Source organism: Salvelinus fontinalis, chromosome 27, assembly GCF_029448725.1.
Source record: "Salvelinus fontinalis isolate EN_2023a chromosome 27, ASM2944872v1, whole genome shotgun sequence".
Classification (NCBI taxonomy): Eukaryota; Metazoa; Chordata; class Actinopteri; order Salmoniformes; family Salmonidae; genus Salvelinus; species Salvelinus fontinalis.
In genome coordinates, this window is record NC_074691.1 from 26,487,777 (window position 1) to 26,508,955 (window position 21,179).

The 21,179-nt window shown below is 41.4% G+C and overlaps 2 protein-coding genes across 2 annotated transcripts in view; both read right to left on the reverse strand.

Moving 5' to 3' along the window:
- Window positions 1-618: 618 nt before the first annotated feature.
- LOC129825364 (CLOCK-interacting pacemaker-like) lies at window positions 619-12,069 on the reverse strand. Its single transcript, XM_055885421.1, has 3 exons — window positions 6,203-12,069; window positions 5,455-5,624; window positions 619-5,288 (listed from the first exon to the last, which is right to left on the reverse strand). The coding sequence occupies exons 2-3, from the start codon at window positions 5,564-5,566 to the stop codon at window positions 4,282-4,284; spliced, it is 1,119 nt and encodes a 372-aa protein (XP_055741396.1). The 5' UTR covers window positions 5,567-5,624; window positions 6,203-12,069; the 3' UTR covers window positions 619-4,281.
- Window positions 12,070-15,071: 3,002 nt separating this feature from the next.
- LOC129825365 (actin-related protein 10-like) overlaps window positions 15,072-21,179 on the reverse strand; it is a 30,817-nt gene continuing 24,709 nt past the window's right edge. The window contains exons 7-12 of the mRNA XM_055885422.1: window positions 20,752-20,787; window positions 19,046-19,125; window positions 18,791-18,864; window positions 17,943-18,024; window positions 16,244-16,445; window positions 15,072-16,129 (exon numbers count right to left, since the gene is read on the reverse strand). Of these exons, the coding sequence (XP_055741397.1) occupies window positions 15,948-16,129; window positions 16,244-16,445; window positions 17,943-18,024; window positions 18,791-18,864; window positions 19,046-19,125; window positions 20,752-20,787 (656 nt within the window). The 3' untranslated portion in view covers window positions 15,072-15,947. The remainder of the gene's footprint in view (window positions 16,130-16,243; window positions 16,446-17,942; window positions 18,025-18,790; window positions 18,865-19,045; window positions 19,126-20,751; window positions 20,788-21,179) is intronic.

The following is a 21,179-nucleotide window of genomic DNA, read 5'->3' on the forward strand; positions in this document are numbered from 1 at the left end:
ATCTCAGTTCACTGGTCACGATGGCTACACCCACCCGTAGCACGCGCTCCAGCAGGTGTATCCCACTGATCATCCCTAAAGCCAAAACCTCATTTGGACGCCTTTCCTTCCAGTTCTCTGCTGCCTGCGACTGGAACGAATTGCAAAAATCTCTTTTATGTCCCTCAACAACTTTAAACATCTGCTATCCGAGCAGCTAACCAATCGCTGCAGCTGTACATAGTCCATCGGTATATAGCCCACCCAATTTACCTACCTCACCCCCATACTGCTTTTATTTATTTACTTTTCTGCTCTTTTGCACACCAGTATCTCTATTTGCACATGATCATCTGATGATTTATTATTCCAGTGTTAATCTGCTAAATTGTAATTATTCAATTTATTGCCTACCTCCTCATGCCTTTTGCACACATTGTATATAGATTCTCTTTTTTTCTACCATGTTATTGACTTGTTTATTGTTTACTCCATGTGTAACTCTGTGTTGTTGTCTGTTCACACTGCTATGCTTTATCTTGGCCAGGTCGCAGTTGCAAATGAGAACTTGTTCTCAACTAGCCTACCTGGTTAAATAAAGGTGAAATAAAAATAAATTAAAAAAAAACAGAGATCATGTTCCTTGAAATAAAGTTTATTAAGCAAGCAATGCATCTTTAAAAAAGTACAAAAATGTTATCTTCAGCAACACAAACACAGATAATGCATTCACTGATCATCGTTCAAACTAAAGGATGCTCTGATTTGCTTAGCTGCAAAAAGAGTGTTTTCAATGTCCATCCTTTTAGAAAATGTACAGAGCCAGTCAAAAGTTTGGACACACCTACTCATTCAAGGGTTTTTCTTTCTATTTTCTACATTCATAAAACTATGAAAGAACACATATGGAATCATGTAGTAACCAAAAAAGTGTTAAACAAATCAAAATATATTTTAGATTCTTTAAAGTAGCCACCCTTTGCCATGATGACAGCTTTGCACTCTTGGCATTCTCTCAACCAGCTTCATGAGGAATGCTTTTCCAACAGTCTTGAAGGAGTTCCCACATATGCTGAGCACTTGTTGACTGCTTTTCCTTCACTGCGGTTCAACTCATCCCAAAACATCTCAATTGGGTTGAGGTTGGGTGATTGTGGAGCCCAGGTCATCTGATGCAGCACTCCATAACTCTCCTTCTTGGTCAAATAGCCATTACACAGCCTGGAGGTGTGTTGGGTCATTCTCCTGTTGAAAATCAAATAATAGTCCCACTAAGCTCAAACCAGATGGGATGGCATATCGCTGCAACATTCTGTGGTAGCCATGCTGGTTGAGTGTGCCTTGAATTCTAAATAAATCAAGTGTCACCAGCAAAGCACCCCCACACCTCCTCCTCCATGCTTCACGGTGGAAACCACACATGCAGAAATAATCTGTTCACCTACTCTGGGTCTCACAAAGGCACGGCGGTAGGAAACAAAATCTCAAATTTGGACTCAACCCGACCAAAGGACAGATTTCCACCGGTCTAATGTCCATTGCTCGTGTTTCTTGACCCAAGCAAGTCTCTTATTATTATTGGTGTCCTTTAGTAGTGGTTTCTTTGCAGCAATTCGACCATGAAGGCCTGAGTCACGCTCTCCTCTGAACAGTTGATGTTGAGATGTGTCTGTTACTTGAACTCTGTGAAGCATTTATTTAGGCTGCAATTTCTGAGATTGCTAACTCAAATGAACTCTCTTTGCTTATCATAATATGTACTTGGTCTTTTACCAAATATCTTCTGTATACCACACATACCATGTCACAAAAAGAACTGATTGGCTCAAACACATTAAGAAGGAAAGAAATTCCACAAATTAACTTTTAACAAGGCACACCGGTTAATTGAAATTCATTCCAGGTGACTACCTCGTGAAGCTGGTTGAGAGAATGCCAAGACTGTGTAAAGCTGTTATCAAGGCAAAGTGTGGCTACTTTAACGAATCTCAAATATAACATATTTTTGTTGTTTAACACTTTTTTGGTTACTACATGATTTAATATGTTATTTCATAGTTGTGATGTCTTCACTATTATTCTACAATGTAGAAAATAGTAAAATAAAGAAAAAACCTTGAATGAGTAGGTGTGTCCAAACTTTTGACTGGTACTGTATCATTTAAAGAAGAATAGTAATAGAAAAACATTGGTACATAATTATCTGTTAGGGCTATGGACCATTTGTCATCAATCACGAGCTATTACCAATGTGCTACTGAAACATTGAGAAATACAATCACAATTAATTGATGTCTTTGCGATAAGGAGGCAGGGTAAAATGATACAAAAAAAGCTGCCAACATTTAAATACAAGACTCCCAACTTGAGTCAAGTTTCAAAATATGTATCCAATCAACAATAGCAAACATTTACACTTTTCACCTATTCAAACTGTGGTAACAAGCAAATACATATCTTATTCAGTTCTTAAAGATGATAAATTCAGGAAGCTCACATTTTAAAATGGCTGACCTGAGGCCTATTACTAGTATTTACACAAGATGACATCTAGCAAATGAGCAAATGATATCACATTCGTTGTATTTATAACAACTCTGAGGCACACAAACCATTAAAGATGCTTTGCAGGACAAAATGTCAAGATGTGGCACTAAGGTATGTCTGAGAGTCTGTCTTCGTATAGAGAACTAATTTGTTTTTGTCCTTGACACCACATAATCAATTGTCTAAATAAGGCCATGAATGACCAAACATTGGAGAGAGATACTGTATGTTGGTGTATCTATTACAAAACACAAAGAATAACAGATAAAAAATAACTTAACCTTATGATAAGTAGTGCCAACCTAGTCTTACTTGGGAGTAACTTCCCACACCATTTTTTTTATTTCAAGGCATTAATTTTATGAAGAGAAGTATATGTTATAAGCGCTTGGTTCAGCACAGTAAACACACTTTTATTTATATTTAAATGAACATCGACTAAAAGGACAACGATTGAAACTATCAGTAAAAAACATCCCTTTAGCAAAAAAAGAAGCTATGCAGGTTCGATGTTCTCAAATGAATCTTCATTTCTGCCTTGAAGAAAAGAAGCAACGCTCCATAGAAATTCCTTTGGAACTACCTTCTAATTATTTGAGTGCAAATACAATAAAATGTTTTAAATAAAATTCTGCTTTTGGATAAAGTCTTGACAATTCTCTTACAAAAAATGTTATGACAAAAAGATTTCAGCCCATCTTCCATTTGAGGGACTTTCATTAGTCTTTGTTGTATAAAAAAAAATGCTTTGATGAACAGTATCCTCACTAGAGTCCTAAAGGAGTCTTTATGTAAATCCCTATCTTCAGTCCATGAATTCACGAGGGGAAAAAAATATTCTGTGCTGCTTGCTTTCCATTCTCCTTAGACGTGCTCCAGTGGAAACCTACTGTATAAGTGGCTACACACTGGGCAAAGACGTCATTCAACGTCTATTCCACATTGGTTCCACGTAATTTAAACAACGTTGATTCAACCAGTGTGTGCCCAGTGGGTATTGTAAAACGTATCAATAAACATATTTGTTTGAGCCTAAATTAACACCATATATTTTCTTAAAAAACGTGTGGTTTTGTTGGGTTTAATTCAGGTATCCACTCAGCACTCTTACTAACTATACCATGCAAGCCTTCTTCAATATAGGCCTATTTTACTCATCACGATGACGGCTATAAGTGTCAAGTGATGGGCACTTTCAGCTTCCAGTAAAAAAAGTCCCTTAGGGCTTATCTCAGAGATACTCAGAGCACAACAAGACTTCTTCTAAGAAGCAGGAAGGCGGTTTGACAGGAAGAAGGCGAGCCAGGCTGGGTACAACAGAAAAGAGAGAATGCAACGTCCACCACCCTATTCCCCATACACTATACATAGGATCAAAGTAGTGCACTATATAGAGTCAAGGTAGTGCACTGTATAGGGAATAGAGCGATTTCATATCATACAGAAGCCTCCCATCCATCCTGGCCTGATTTGGGGGGTAAGGCAGGCAGGCTACATTGTTTACCAGGAGTATGCCTGGCCTGGTTTAGGGTAAAGCAGGCAGGCTAGTGTGTAGAGGGAGTTTTCCTGGCCTTGTTTAGGGTAGCTGAACCAGGCAGCAGTGCAGGGAGACAAGGTCAGAGTAACTGTCTGATCATTGTGGGCACATTACTGCCGGTCCAGCTTCCTCAGTCAGCCCAAGTCCCAGCCTCCCCCACCTCAACTCAGTCTCTCCCCAATCTAACAGATGAAACCCTGCTTTTACTTAGTCCAGGTCTAATCTGTATCTGCCTTTAAGATGCTCTGCTGCCCACTGCCCTTCCCTTTCTCTTCGGCCTCTTTCTCTTCTTCCTGTAGGCTGGTTTGCAGCTTGCTCCAGATGCTGGTGTCTCCAGTCTGCAGGGCCTGCAGGAAGAGGTTGGTGTGCTCCTTGAGCCGGTCCAGGTCTCCCTGGGTCCTGCGGTTCTGACGGAGCAGGTCCTTGGTTCTTAGGGTGATGTCCAGCAGGCCAGACTTGGACAGGATGTTGTACGTGTTGCAGAAGCGCTTACGCTTGATGTCGTGGTCATCTCCATCGCCGTTGTCGGTTGTGGTGGCGTGTTTTGGGAGGGAGAGAGGCTGGGACTTGAGTTTCTCAGGGTGCTCAAAGTTGAGGGTGTGAGAAGGGGTTGCGGTCAAGGACGGGGCGGGGGTGTACTCTGATCTACTGACGGTGGGGGAGGGTCTAGCAGGGCTGCTACAGGCACTGGAGTCTGTGAAGGAGAGGGCGAGCCTGCGCTGGGGAGAGGGGGACAGAGAGCTAGTTGGAGGAGGGAAACTGAGGGTGCTGGAACCAGAAGAACCAGAGCTAGAACTACCAGACTGCTGCTTCTGCTGTTTGTCTCTGTGGTTGTGATGGCGCTCCCGGTGGCTGGAGGACAAACCACCTCTCTCTGACCCCGAGAAGGAAGAACAAGAGCTTCCTCTCCCAGAGGAACTCGAGTTGTCCCCAGGGTGAGGGGCAATCTTGGGGTAGGACCTGAGGATGGGAAGAAACTTTTTTGGGCGCCGGTGTTTAGAGGAGGCCTCCTTGGGGTTGGAGGTGGTGCAGTGGGAGACCACAGGTTGTAGGAAGACCACCTGAGGCTGCTGGATGATCATGGGGGGCATGTTGGAGTAGGACCCCCCCACCACAGCTAGCTGTGAGGACTGTGCCCCCAACACTGATCCAGGGCGCTGAACTTCTCTCTTGGACACCGAGTGCGATGAGCCCTCAGAATCTGTCGGGTCTATGGTGCTGGCATCTGTAGGGGGAAGGAGGAGAAGATTGATTCAGTGTTTTCGGGACCAGAAAATAAAGAGAACTTCAATGATATGGTGGGAGAAGACAGTTGGGAATTAATAAATGGAAGTGTAGTAGAAAGAAGATGATAAGGGTGGGAGTGAAGACATCAGAGTGAAAGGACAAACCTGAGAAGCCAGAGTCTCTCTCTGAGTCTGTTCTGGAGCTTCCAGACTTCATGGTTCGTAGTTTGCCCATGTTCCTAGTGTGCCCCTCTGCTTTCCTTTTGGTACTACTCATCTTGTCTCTGTTTCTTTTCAATGGTCTTGTCACTGTAGTTAGTAGATGGATAAGAAACCTGGGATGCACCAAAATAAATGTCAGCATTATGATATGGTTACTACATGCCTATTACTACTCCTTCGTTCTGTTCTAGGTGGTGCACTACTTTTGGACATCTAGCCGGTAGTAGCCAACTTGCTAGCAAACATTAACCAGTCTTGCAGCCAATCATAGCATTTCGTTCCCCCCCATATAGGACACTGAAAACGTCAGACCTGGGCTGGGTAGAATACTCTTTCTGCTCTTATTCTGCTAGAATCTAGCTGTTTCTGTGTCCTTGGTGCTAGGATCATATTTCATATATCGTTATTGTCCTTGCTGCTAGGATCATATTTCAGTAGCTAGCTGCAGTTTTAGCATAACAGCCAACTAGCTAGTTAACGTTACTCCAATTTCTAGCTATTGAAATTAGCTAGCTAACTAACGTTACTTGGTTATTACGGAATACTATTCCACCTAGTAAGTCTGAAAATAACGTAGCAAGCTACAGTTTTCTAAAACGTATTAGCTAGCAACGATTACATTACAGAACAATGCATAGACATGATTGAAACAGTACAAATGTACTTCGTGCCCTTGCCCAACCGACCCTACCTTGTGATCGAACGTTCCCAGTCTCCGCGGCCACAGTCTGTCTGTCTGGTGTGACAGTGTAGTGTCCGCAAGTAGAAATATAAACGGTGCTGTACACGGGACTAGATTAGATTAATGGTACACCCGTCAGCTAGAGCACATGCAGGGAGTAATGCCACAAGAACCCGCTGTTACAATGTCTTGCTCGAGACCGTACAATTTTCAGAATGACCAACAATGTTCTCCCCGCGGTGAAAAGCAGGAGTGGACACAAGATAGTCTTCTAATACCAATGTTTAATACCTCACATATCCATATTTGGAAGTCTGTGGGCGTCTCGTCGTGTTCCAAGCGTGGAGAGTTGTGGATACGTCACATTCTTTTGACTATGTAGTCCGCCCACTACTTAGATTTTGCGGCCTCTCATTGGTCGATGAGTTGGCACTAAACTAAGAAACGTGACCGTATGCCAAGAGTGTGGCACGTTGATCACATTGTGTCGAACAGTAAACCATGTGAGTTGTACAGTACAAGCATTTCAAATGTATGGGGAATCCGTGACGTGAGACCTAGTCTTATATTACATTACATAATAGTTCTCAGCCACTGTGTCCCAAACCTAACCTTTGGCTGTCAAGGCTCCTCTTGCAAAGTAAACACATAACTGTACAAATTATTCTGTAATCACTTGCCACACCTGCAGTTATTTTACTCGATGAACACTATTTATAGGCTACACGTTTTCCCTGGTCATGCCATTATGTTATTATCATAACATAATTATAACATAATCATAACAAATAATACAAACGCCATTAAATCCCTATACTGCCCTACCAAGCAAAAAGGCAGTAACTGCTCATTTGGTAATAAATTAGTTAATGTAATTTTTGCTACATTAAATACATGCTTAATCATGTGGACAAGTATCCTGCCTCTATTGTATTGTGTTTTGGAGAAAATGGGTGTCATTTTAGCAGTGACTGCATAAAGTTACCATGAAACAATAATGTTTGTACCATGTTTTATGCTGCTACCATGTTGTGTTGCTACCATGTTGTTGTCATGTTGTGTTGCTGCCTTGCTATTTTGTTGTCTTTTGTCTCTCTTTGTGTATTGCTGTTTTGTCTCTCTTGTAGTGATGTGTGTTTTGTCCTATATTTTTTTTATTTATTTTTAATCCCAGCCCCCGTCCCCGCAAGAGACCTTTTGGTAGGCTGTCATTGTAAATAATAATTTGTTCTTAACTGACTTGCCTAGTTAAATAAAGGTTAAATAAATAAATAAAAAACCAAGGTAAATAAAAGCCATTTTTCTCAGTTCCACGCTATGAGCAGTTACTGCCTTTTTGCTTGGTAGGGCAGTATAGTAGGCCTACATTATTTTAACTATAAAACAAACTGATGAAATGGAGGGGAAGTTCTCAGGACACACACACAAACACACACACAAACACACACAAAATCAAAACAACCCACATGAGGACAATCAGATATTTTTTCCTCTCCAAGAGTCAGTCAGACAACACATCATGACCCCAGTACAATGAACACAGCACATTCCCAAGACAAGGACACTTTTGTGTTAACAACTCAAAATGTAATTCACACATGCCATGTCTGATACATATAAATAATGAGATACACAAGTCCATTGTTGTAAACTCATTTACATTTTAATACATTTCATACAGAGGAATCCATATGGATTTGTTATTCTTTACTGTCTGATGAAAGTTACAACTTAGAACCCAAAGGAGTTATTTCATATTTCTACCCCTGTCAAGAGCATAATCCTACACATGAAGACACTTGCAGAGTGTACATGTGTGTGTGTGTGTACAGCAGATGATATCCTCTTATAGGGACTCTCAGGTTCCGTTGTTAACACAGACATAAGTCTTTATATAACTTACAGGCAACTGCAAAAATAAAGGAAACACTTGAGTAAATGAGGGATACAAAGTATATTGAAAGACTGCCAGCAGCTCCATGGGCACATAGGCCATGTGAAAATAGCTTGGATTGTTTTGCCAGCTACAGTTGAAGTTGGACGTTTACATACGCCTTAGCCAAATACATTTAAACTCCGTTTTTGACAATTCCTGACATTTAATCACACTAAAAATTCTCTGTCTTAGGTCAGTTAGGATCACCACTTTATTTTAAGAATGTGAAATGTCAGAATAATAGTAGAGTGATATATTTCAGCTTTTATTTCTTTCATCACATTCCCAGTGGGTCAGAAGTTTACATACACTCAATTAGTATTTGGTAGCATTGCCTTTAAATTGTTTAACTTGGGTCAAACGTTTCAGGTAGCCTTCCACAAGCTTCCCACAATAAGTTGGGTGAATTTTGGCCCATTCCTCCTGACAGAGCTGGTGTAAATGAGTCAGGTTTGTCGGCCTACCACAAAGAAATTGGTGGAGTGGTTGAAAAACGAGTTTGAATGACTCCAACCTAAGTGTATGTAAACTTCCGACTTCAACTGTATTTGCTATGAGGGGGGAACTCCCCCAATGAAATCATTGGATTTTATAGCATACATTTTAACAGCACAAAGTAAATGTACTGTCACGGGTCGCTCAAATGTGCGCTCAGTCAGAACTTCTGGGTCTGGTATCTCTCACAATAAGTCTTTTGTGCCAGATGGCTTACACGGAACCCAAACTGGCTGCGCGCATGCGCCATTGTGCATAAATGTATTTTGTCCCCCTACACCACACGCGATCACGACACACAGGTTAAAATATCAAAACAAACTCTGAACCAATGACATTAATTTGGGGACAGGTCAAAAAGCATTAAACATTTATGGCAATTTAGCTAGTTAGCTTGCACTTGCTAGCTAATTTGTCCTATTTAGCAAGCTTGTTGTTGCTAGCTAATTTGTCCTGGGATATAAACATTAGGTTGTTATTTTACCTGAAATGCACAAGGTCCTCTACTCCGACAATTAATTCACACATAAAAACGGTCAACCGAATCGTTTCTAGTCATCTCTCCTCCTTCCAGGTGTCACGCCCTGGCCTTAGTATTCTTTGTTTTCTTTATTATTTTAGTTAGGTCAGGGTGTGACATGGGGAATGTTTGTGTTTTGTTGGTTTTGGGTGATTATACGGTAAAGGGGGTGTTGGGTGTAGTGTATGGGTTTGTGTTGAGTGCATGTGTCTAGCGTTGTCTATGTTGGTTTAGTTGTCTAGGAGAGTCTATGGTTGCCTGAATGAGTTCCCAATTAGAGACAGCTGATTTCTGTTGTCTCTGATTGGGAGCCATATTTAGGGTAGCCATAGGCTTTCATGTGATGTGGGTAATTGTCTATGTTATACGTTTGTAGCCTGTGTGTGCACTTCGTTCGTAGCTTCACGATCGTTTTCTTGTTTTGTTTAGTGTATAAGTGTTTTTGTTTCGTTTTGCCTTCGTATTCATTAAAAGGAATATGGCTTATTTTCCTACTGCTGCGTTTTGGTCCGTCAATCCTCCACACGATCGTGACACCAGGCCTTTTCATCGTTTAACTTATATGGTGATCGCATCTAAACTTTCATTGTATTACCATGACAACCGGCAACAGTTCGTCTTTCAATCACCCACGTGGGTATAACCAATGAGGAGATGGCACGAGGGTACCAGCTTCTATAACCCAATGAGGAGATGGGAGAGGCAGGACTTGCAGCGCGATCTGCGTCAGAAATAGGAATGACTTCTATTTTCCACGGAACCCAAACCGGCGGCGCGCGTGCGCGATCGTGCGCTATCGTGCATTAATGTATTTTGCCTCCCCACACCAAACGCGATCACGACACGCAGGTTAAAATATCAAAACAAACTCTGAACCAATGACATTAATTTGGGGACAGGTCGAAAAGCATTAAACATGTATGGCACTTTAGCTAGTTAGCTTGCACTTGCTAGCTAACGTTAATTTGTCCTATTTAGCTAGCTTTCTGTTGCTAGCTAATTTGTCCTGGGATATAAACATGGAGTTGTTATTTTACCTGAAATGCACAATGACCTCTACTCCGACAATTAATCCACACATAAAAAGGCCAACCGAATCGTTTCTAGTCATCTCTCCTCCTTCCAGGCTTTTTCATCTTTGAACTTATATGGGGATCGCATCTAAACTTTCATTGTATTACCACGACGACTGGCAACAAAGTTCGTCTTTCAATCACCCACGTGGGTATAACCAATGAGGAGATGGCACGTGGGTACCTGCTTCTACAAACCAATGAGGAGATGGAAGAGGCAGGACTTTCAGCGTGATCTGCGTCAGAAATAGGAATGACTTCTATTTTAGCCCTTGGCAACGCAGATGCTCGTTAGCGCGCGCAAGCAGTGTGGGTGCAATAATTGAATAACATAGATTTCTACATTTATTTTGTGACGCTCGCGCACGCGACGTGTCCGGTCTGGTCAGCATGTTACCCTTGGCAACGCAGATGCTCGTTGACGCCCGCGAGCGGTGTGGTCAGCCTATTATTCCATCCCTTTACTTAGATTTGTGTGTATTAGGTAGTTGTTGTGGAATTGTTCGATTACTTGTTAGATATTGCTGCACTGTCGGAACTAGAAGCACAAGCATTTCGCTACACTCGCAATAACATCTGTTAACCATGTGTATGTGACCAATAACATTTGCTTTGATTTTGATTTGAAGTCATTTAGGGTCTCAACTTACTATTCAGAGTAAGAATAGTAGAATACACCAGGTGCAACTTCAACATCCCTGTATAAACTATTAAACCTGTAAATGTAAACTACATTTCCCAGAAAACCTAAAGAACTCCATGCAGGTGGTGACACCTCAGTTCCTGTTCAATGCGTAGTTATACTGGAATGTGCTTTTTTAAAAACGTTTATTTATTTAACGAGGCAAGTCAGTTAAGAACAAATTCTTATTTTCAATGGCTGCCTAGGACAGTGGGTTAACTGCCTTGTTCAGGGGCAGAACGACAGATTTTTACCTTGTCAGTCGGGGATTCAATCTTGCAACCTTTTGGTTACTAGTCCAACGCTCTAACCACTAGGCTAGCTTGCATGATGAACCTGAATAGTTGGTTTATCCCTGATTTCTCTTGGAGCTCTTCAGTATGAGCTATAGGAGAGGATTAACTCTATCTCCCTAATGGTGAACTTACTGTGACGACAAAAAGTGAGTTACAGTATGAGAGAAAATAGCTCTAAATGTGACTCTCAGTGGTAAATGGGAGTCATATCTTGGAGCCAGAGAATAAATTGGAGATACAGAAATATGACGTGTTTATGCAGAACTTCACCCTTTACAGAGAGCTCAGTATTTGGAACAAATTACATACAATAAAGAACCTTACAATAATGTGATGTGCTAGTTTTGCTGTATTAAAAGTCATGGAATGATTGATAGCATATCATTCTTTCTGAGTAGCAGTTTTCAAGGAGTAGGCTATTAAACGATGATTTATGAAGTAGTAAAGCAGAACCATGACATCATCCCAAGATGACAAAATTGCTTGTCCATTTACACAACACATGTTCCCTGTTGTCTCTTGATAGTGACATATATAAAAACAGTCATACTTTACCTGGGCCGGTTTTAAACGGAACAGAAGTGAGGCCAACATCTGCGAGACGCCGAGACTGTGCATTTTGAAGGAAAAAGTTGTCATTTTTTTTAAAGTCAAATTGTTTAAAAGAAATATAGCCTGGCTAAATTTCACAAAACTGAGCGGCAGTGACAGTCGTGAGTCACGGTGAAGAGATGTGACCATTATCACGCGTTGTAGAAATGAGGACCGATTGAGCGCTCCTCCGATGACCATCGCCGACCGTGAAGATCTGTCAGAGGAGAACTGACTTTTTGTTGGATCGGCTACCTACTATATTGCGGCGCTTGGACATAATCCAAAAGTGATAAGTGAAGTGAAATTCAATCAGGTTACTTTGACTAAAGTGTTTATCAAAGCATTCAAATGTCCCACAATGTCATTCGCGCTCTCTCGCTCTCTCTCTCTCTTCCCAGTTATGTGCAGGCAGCTAAATGGTTGTCAGTCCACCTTGATGTTAACCAAAACGAATTGAGATTTTGTATTAACATTTTAACATATGTGTTTTAGACCTACTTTTAAATTAGTATTTTGTCTCCTGTTTAGTTTTTTATTATTACTACCATGCACTCTGAATCAATTTATGTGCAGTTTAATACAACTAAAAGTGATAGAGGATGATATTTGATGAGGGAAGGAACATGACAGTTCATTATTGTGACCTGTGCAGGAGGAGATACAGTATGTCCCCATATACCAGTCCCCCCTCACACTAAAGCCAGATTGATGACCTTCAGCATCTAAAGATTATCATCATTATTTATCTTAACAGATAATGAATTCATTATGATAATGAACTGGATTTGGTGCTTTTCCAAGTGCTCAAAGCACTTCATAAGGGAGGAAAGCACCCCTTACATCCACTACCAATACAGTTTTCTCCCACTGGGGAAAAACTGTCTGAATCAATGTTTTTCTTTCATTTCAACCCAAAAAATCTATGTGATGACGTTGAATCAACATGGAAACTGATTGGATTTGAAAAAAGTCATCAACGTAAAGGCTTTTTTTTACCCAACTTTTAACCTAAATCCAATGACATGGTGACTTTTAACCTAAATCCAATGACATGGTGACTTTTAACCTAAATCCAATGACATGGTGACTTTTAACCTAAATCCAATGACATGGTGACTTTTCTGTGGTTGAATTCACATTAGTTGACAACTCAACCAAATTTAATTCAAAACTAGATGTTAAACTGACGTCTGCGCCCAGTGGGCTCAGAACAAATGTTTTTACCACCCAAGTTAGAGTGAGCTGGTGCTTCTGACCCTGCGGCAGCAGCTAGTCTTTAAAGTGGATGAAGATGAGTAGAACCCTGCAATAGACACAAGCACTATCTGCCTGGACAACACTCTGCAGGCCAGTGTATATAAAACATCGACTTGGGGTGTGCAACTCATAGGCCATGCTACTCACACCTTAGGAGAGATTACCTTCCATCTACATTCATGATAATGGCACAGCCCTGTTATTAGTTGATAAAACAACTCTTACACTGATGATGGTGAATAGTTACTTGTAGTGATTCTGTGGAATCATAATTTATGTTATTAAAACCAGAGTGATTGACAACGAGTTAATTAGGGAGGTTTGTTTTGAATGTGAGTGTCTGGAGGAGAGACAAGCAGCGTATAAGATTCCCTCCCTCTTTCTCCCTATCCTCCAGCCTTCCCTCTATCCATACCTCCCTCTCTCTATCCCTCCCTCCGTCCTTTTCTCTATACCTCCCTCCCTCCCTCCTTATCTTTATCCCTCTCTCCTTATCTCTATCCTTCCCTTTCTCCTTATCTCTATCCTTCCCTCTCTCCGTATCTCTATCCTTCCCTCATCTTTATCCTTCCCTCCCTCATATCTCGCTTGCTCGCTCTCTCTCTCTCCATTATTCTCTCCCTTCCTTCCCATCTCACTCTTCTCACATAACACTTACTCTCGGGAGTTGAATCACTTACTCTGGGGGTTAGTACCGTTTGGTTAGTATGCAGTATTGGTAAACTAGATACAGGATTGGTAGACTAGACACTGTTATCCTTCAATTCTATACCCATCTCCATATCCGAGAGAGTTTCCAAAGAAGTACTTTCTCCCAACATGGAGAGGCTCAGGAAGAGAACAGTAGTGTGACTGTTGTGTGGTCTGGCTCAGTGATGTCATGCTGAGACCCCAACAGAGATAGCTCCGGGGAAGCCTAAAGAAAGTGAGGGAGACAGGGACAGTGGGTGTTTTTTGTGTGTGCGTGTACAGGCAGAGATTAAGTCAAACTGGGGATTGGACTCTGAGCTATATCAGATTTCCCAGTCTCTGGGCCCAGCTGCATTTTGGGTAATGACGCCACACCAGTTCCCAGACAGACACACAGTAACAACCGCCTAAAAAGTTTATGATTTGTGACCTCTGAGGCACACTTTGGTTTCCCTATGGCGCCTCCTTGTGGGCGATACATGTTGTACTCAAAACCTACCTGCCCGGCCAGCCAGAATTACCTACCAATGTCCATATTGGATCCATAATCCACTAGACTAGGACCAGGCCAGATCATAGAGGTTCATTCAGGGTTTAAAGGATACAGGCATATGGTGATCTCAGCTGTATGATTCCAAGTCATTGTGGGATTGGGGAATGTGTGTGTTGATATGTGTAAGTTGATATGGACCCAGGAGGATAGAAGACCTTGAATCAAATACAGCCACATTTCATGTATTCCAGTTCTGACTGCCATCTTTTATTCATGACAGAAATGGATGATAATTCATGTTTTAAACATAGTGTACACACATTAAATGATTTGCAGGTACTGGTTTAAAAAAATTAAATGAAATAGCACACTTCTCAAAGCTCACGTTACAACCCAAAATGTTGCACAATAAAACAATAAAACATTCATTAGTGTGCGGGCATCTTTTCTTTATTTCATGTGTCAGACTCATGGCACTCCATACCAGAGTAGCCAGTGACTGTCGGAAAAGAGACTACTTCAGCCCAGGTAGTTCAGAGATCTGCGTGCGCTGCTCAGCCTGTTATTTCTTATAAGCATGATACAACTGGTGATTACTTTGGCCTGGTGTTCATTACTTTGAAAGTGACAGTGCTGGGAAATACCCATAAACCATCTTCAAATAATCCTCCTGACTGCTGTTTCATGGAGTGAACATTATTCAGCCAGTGTACTCTATAGTATGCTTTCTAGTAGTGGGCATATCTGTGTGAAACATCACTTAAAGGCTCTGGAGAGTGAGAAATAAGTCTCACGAGAGACAGGGCAGAGCAACATAAACAGACAAGACAGGAACGACAACATGCAACAGCAGGAATGTTTATTTAGCGCTGTTTGAGTTGATGCATTACAGGATAAGAGCTCTGGGGAGATTGAAACTGATATTACAATGTTTTACATGGCAAATAAAAAATAAACACTACATTTAGCTGAAAAGGAATGCCTGGGGGTAGCATTCACAAGGACTACATAAAGAGAAACTTGACAGAGCCAAATTTCAAAACTAAACTGAAATTTAAATCGGTTGAACTACAATTTATCTGGTTGAACTGCAGTACATTTTCTTACTGATAGTTTCTATATACAGCTCAAGAGTGTTTTAACATGACAATCCTCAGTTCAGCTGGAAAACCGAGTCAAATCCACATTTCTGCCTCAAGGGGATAGTCAACACATGGCCACAACTCTGTTTAAGACCACCTTGTGCACAATGAACTGGACCCAGAACTTGCTCTCCCTGACCCCAGCACAGTACTCTCAATTCAAATGCTGACTACTGTACCAGTGCAATCCTTAGACAAAACATCTAGTTAGCAATAGAGTGAGCAGAATCTGGAACACAGTGTGGCAGGAGTCTTACAGAACAAGAACAGGCACATAGACTGATAAAACTAAACCCCCCACAATCCACAGCCACCTGGGGGTTGAGATGCTGGGTGCATCTCTAGTCTAAAGTGGCTCCCTCGCCTTACAGATGAGGGGAAGGGCATGAGTAGAGGAAACCACAATAGACTATTGAGACACACCCATAACGTCTGATATGTTCACTTTACGTCTGGGGTGAGTTTTAGTGGTGCCACTAAAATGGCACCACTTTCCTTATATAGTGCACTATTTTTGGTTTAGGGTGGCACTGCAGACGCAGACCAGGGGTAGACAATAGTGTCTGGTCTGGTGGTTTATTTCTCTGTGGAGAAGGCTCTCTTCATGAGTGGTGGGGGGGTCTTCCCTGCATCATAGACTGATTCTGGCAGCGGGGAGCTGAGACAGCACCAGTCGGGGATACGGCCTGTCTGGTTGTAGTAGTCGCGCGACACAGAACGACTACCCAGGATGTCTTGCAGTGCTCCAAAGATCGCTCCTACACAGGGAGAGGAAAGCAGGAGCCAGGGTTATTCAAAGCTGGTTTACAACCCCCAACTGATCCATACAGCATCCAAGGACAAGGTTGGTTATCAACTACTCTGTCTCTCACCTCCGAGCCATGCGGTGCAGTTGGGTTTGGCTGGAGGACTGTGCAGCCTGAAGCTCTTGGTGGCCAGGACGTCGCGATACTTGGGTTTGTCCACCAGGAGGCGTATCTCAGCAAGGAGCCGGTGCAGGAAGCCAGGCAGCATGGCCGTGCCCCCGATAATGACCAGGTTTTCAGATAGCGCCTTACGAGTGTCAATGGGACACTGAGGGGGTTCATCAGATAGAAACACATCAGTATGTATCAATCTTTCGTATTTTATCAAATGTACTTTTCACAAGTTTAACAGTAAGCTGCTTAAGACTGTCTATGGGACAGAAATAAGGATTTAATAAGACCAAAAAAAAAACATGTGATCAGAAGAAATGTATCAATCAGTCATTCAGATTTGTTTCATTTACTAAATCAGTTGTACTTGTTAAGTGGTTCACAGCAACCAGTGCCAAGCAGAGGCGACAGGGGCAAGAAAAAACTCCTTAAGGACTGGGTGGGACGAAACCTGTTCGTCCACAGTGCTGGTCTCTCAGGAGAGAAATCTCATTGACCGACCCTACACTGTAGAGAAGTGGACTGTTTACAAGCTTACTACACTGCCTGTCACACTTGTCCACAATGAGTGCTTATGGTACAGTGCTTACAGAGTGCAGCACAAGCACAAAGCATGCAAGAAGAGTAATGGAAGCTGCTCTGCCTATTAAGATGAATGGTCTGTCATTGGTCTGATCCGACTCGTTGAGAAGTTGCCTAAACATCAGACTGTTCCCATGGATATCAGTCTGAAAAAAATATGCAATAACGTCTACAAGGCAGAATGTTGAATAAAATAATATTTACACTTACTTTACCAGCTGTATATGCTGTTGGTCATTTTGGCGGTAGGAGGTGGAGATGGGGTATCCACAGGAAATTGTTTATCCGACTTTCTACGGCACCGGTAGGTTCTGTCACTTGTATATTCAATATGCTGACGCATTGCACATGATGCACAATACCGAATGTAGTCAACCAAAGCACTTTTTTTTTGCAATCAGCTGGAAGTGTTTGCCGTTCCGTTAGGCTCAACCATATTGCGCACATGTTTGTCACGTTCGAATTACATCAGTATTGAAAATAAAAACAGAAATACAAACGATATACAGACCAGCATACTGAAGGTCGGGTTGATAGTACTACTCTGTGGATATTTTGTTTCACATTCCTACCTGCAAAAGGACCAACTACATGGACAACCAGTAAAGTATAATTTTATTCAGCATTCTGGCTTGTAGAGGTCGTGAGAGGAAACTTTCCTGATACAAATGCTAATTTCTGCCCAAAGTAGAATTCTATGCAATTTAACATCGTGTCTTCAGGCAAATCGAGAAGGAACCGAGACGATTTCACCTCAGTGAACTGGAGAGTCCCGGGAGGCTGGGACTGTTGCTATGGTAACAGGGTTAAAGTCTCTCCTCGTACGTGTCGGTGAAATGCGTTCGTCATTACAAAATGGAAAAAGAAGGAATTATGAAATAGCTGACGATTTTAATTAGAAGACGCAGATGTCTGATGAAAGGTCGTTGCGAACAAAACATCGTCCAGTAATTACTGACGAAGTAACATGAATTCCGTACCCATTTTGGCAGCATCTCATCTCTTGCGGTTTGAGCAGAAAGAAACCCCAGATTAATACATGGTATTTTTCAATTATGAAAACTAATGTTACCTTGACCAGAGTGTCAAGCACTAGAGTGGCCACACTCTTCTCCTCATTGTCCTGCTCAAACAGCATCTCCATCACCGAGTCCCTTCAAAACACAACAACCCACACGTCACTCAGAGTCCCTACAATACAGAACCAACACATCAAGAGTCCCTACAATACAGAACCAACACATCAAGAGTCCCTACAATACAGAACCAACACATCAAGAGTCCCTGCAATAAGTTTGCAAAAAGACAGCCTTGATTTCAATTCAATTTAATAAATGTTTTTTGTGGCCCCAAGGGGCAATTGTAGGTTCATTAGCCACCCCTGAGAAGAGCATACAGACAGACATGATGAATGATGAAAACCTTGCAGAGACAACCCAGATTCAATAATAGAAGAAGGTGACCCAGATATTAAAGAGGAGACACAGAACCAAATATCCAGGTTTGAAATGTTCTGGACATTTTATTTTTTATTTATTTTACCGTTATTTTACCAGGTAAGTTGACTGAGAACACGTTCTCATTTGCAGCAACGACCTGGGGAATAGTTACAGGGGAGAGGAGGGGGATGAATGAGCCAATTGTAAACTGGGGATTATTAGGTGACCATGATGGTTTGAGGGCCAGATTGGGAATTTAGCCAGGACACCGGGGTTAACACCCCTACTCTTACGATAAGTGCCATGGGATCTTTAATGACCTCAGAGTCAGGACACCCGTTTAACGTCCCATCCGAAAGACGGCACCCTACACACATGAATGAAATAGACAGAGATTACATCAGAAAACACGACCCCTTTGCTGTGTTTTGTAATTGTATCACATTTCAGCTGAGAAGATATATATATAAAAAACAGCTACCTGATTGTTCCCTTGATTTGCAGAATCTTCTCCCCATCCAATGGGTAATCAACATCAGGGGGTGGTGTTGGTCGCTATAAGGTGGAAGAACATGGATGCAAGGGTCTCAAATGCACTGAACTATAATACTCACCAAACTAACTTTAACGAATGGCATTTCCTGGAAGAACACAGCAATAGCTACTGCTTGAATATACCAGACAATGCAAATATAGAAATGACTGACTGCCCAGTTGGGGGTTAAAGGTCACTGACCTCAGCCGTGCCCTCTAGGTTAAACTTGGCCTCCTGGATCTTCAGGCCTCTCTTTAGGTCACTGACAAAACAGGTCCTGACTGGACAAGAAACAACACAAACAAGAGGGTCTATGAGAGTATGCTACCGCCAACATACATGAATGGGGCGAAGATATGTTTTTAAAAATGAATTAGCTTTAGCCACCTTTTGTAGCTAAATCAATTTACAATTTACAATCTTTTCTTTCTGCTAACAGTATTCTTAGTACCAATCAATCTGGTTTTAGATCTAAACACAGTACCACATCGGCCACTATGCTTGTTGTAAATGATATTGCAAATGCCTTAGACGATAGAAAGCACTGTGCTGCGTTGTTTGTAGATTTGTCAAAAGCTTTTGACACTGTAGACCATGCTACCCTTTTAAATAAGCTGTCATCTATAGGACTGGGCACTGATGCCTGCCGATGGTTTTACGACTATCTTAAAGATAGAACTCAAGCCTTCATGGTCGATGGGGTCAAGTCTGACCCCTTACAGTTACTTAAAGGGGTCCCTCAGGGTTCAATAATTGGCCCACTATTGTTCTCACTTTATATAAACAACATTGGTGATGATGTCAGATATTGTAAATTCCATTTATATGCAGATGACACAGTGATGTACTCTATTGCTCCAACAGCGGACCAAGCTTTAATGCAGTTGGAGTCTGATTTTAGAATACTACAGGGGTCTCTTTTACAGCTTAAACTTGTTTTAAACGCTAAGAAAACAAATGTCATGTTTTTTTCTAGGTCTAAACTCTCAGTTAGAAACACGTTTGTAATCACTAGCTTGGATGGTACTCAAATCAATAAGGTCTCTGCATATAAATACTTAGGGGTATGGTTAGATGATAGGCTTTCTTTTAAAAAACATGTTACTGAATTGGGAAAAAAGCTCAAATTCAAGATAGGATTCCTTTACAGAAACAGGGCTTGTCTGTCCTCTGTAAATAGGAAAAAAATTGTGCAGGCTACTTTTATGTCCGTTTTAGATTATGGTGATATTATCTATATGCATGCATCGGCAAACACATTAAAACCACTGGATGCTATTTACCATTGTGCACTCAGGTTTATCACGGGTGATAGTTACAGAACTCATCACTGTATCCTATATCAACATGTGGGTTGGGTCTCTCTATCTGTGAGGCGAGAGCAACATGCTCTCTTGTTTATTTATAAAGCACTTCTTTTAAAACTACCTCCATATATATCATCATTAATTTCCACAAGATGTACTAATTTTAAAACCAGATCACAGATGTGGATTACATTAGAGACTCCTGCGGTCTCCACAGAGTTGGGTAGGACTGCCTTCAGTTCCTTTGCACCGTATTTATGGAACAAACTGCAGATCCAACTTAAGTTAGACACTCTGGTGTCCCTTGCCCATTTTAAAATGTTTATGGAGGATCAATATGATGTTGTCTGTGATTGTTTCTGTTGAATTGTGTATGTTTTGAAATGTTCTTGTCTGTGTGTCTAAAACTGTACATGTCAACATGTTTACACAGGGCACAGCCGTAAAAGAGATCCAGGTCTCAGTCTGTTTTCCCTGTTAAAATAAAGATAAAAAAAAAAAAAAAAAAAAAAAAAAAACTTTAGCTGCTAAACTGGAATCCCAGCATTGTCTGTAATAAAGGCAATAAAAACAAGTGGTTTCAGTCTCTTTTGAACATACCCTTGATATCTTCCACAACTTCCTCTGGGATGGAGCCTGGGAACAAAATACAGGATGAAAAGTGAGACCTATTTACCAATGACCCACTTATCCTCCCTCACATAGAGCCCTTCCTTTCACGTCAATGGTTCTATTACTGTACTAAATGATTGTGTCTCATTGTAGTCAAATGGTGTGTGTCCGAGACAAGGAGAGGACACCAGAGGTGCACTCATTGGTTGAGGAAGTATGGAAAAAGTGAAGTAGATTGTCAACTCTTGATAAGTTCAGAGCAGTCTACTTGTCCCAATTTTAATACATACTTCTTTTTGTTGCTTGCCTTGGATACGTTTGCTACAGTTTAGTGTTTGCATTCACAACAGTCTCATGCCATTAATTACATAGGCTACATCAGTCATTTGACTGTAATAGTGCATTCAGTTGTGCCG

What these genes read in the sequence shown, in the direction of transcription:
- LOC129825364 (XM_055885421.1), bottom strand. Translation starts at nt 5,566, where the DNA reads ATGAGTAGTACCAAAAGGAAAGCAGAGGGGCACACTAGGAACATGGGC. An exon ending in GAGAGACTCTGGCTTCTCAG is followed by an intron (nt 5,289 to 5,454) that starts GTTTGTCCTTTC and finishes TTCCCCCTACAG; the next exon opens with ATGCCAGCACCATAGACCCG.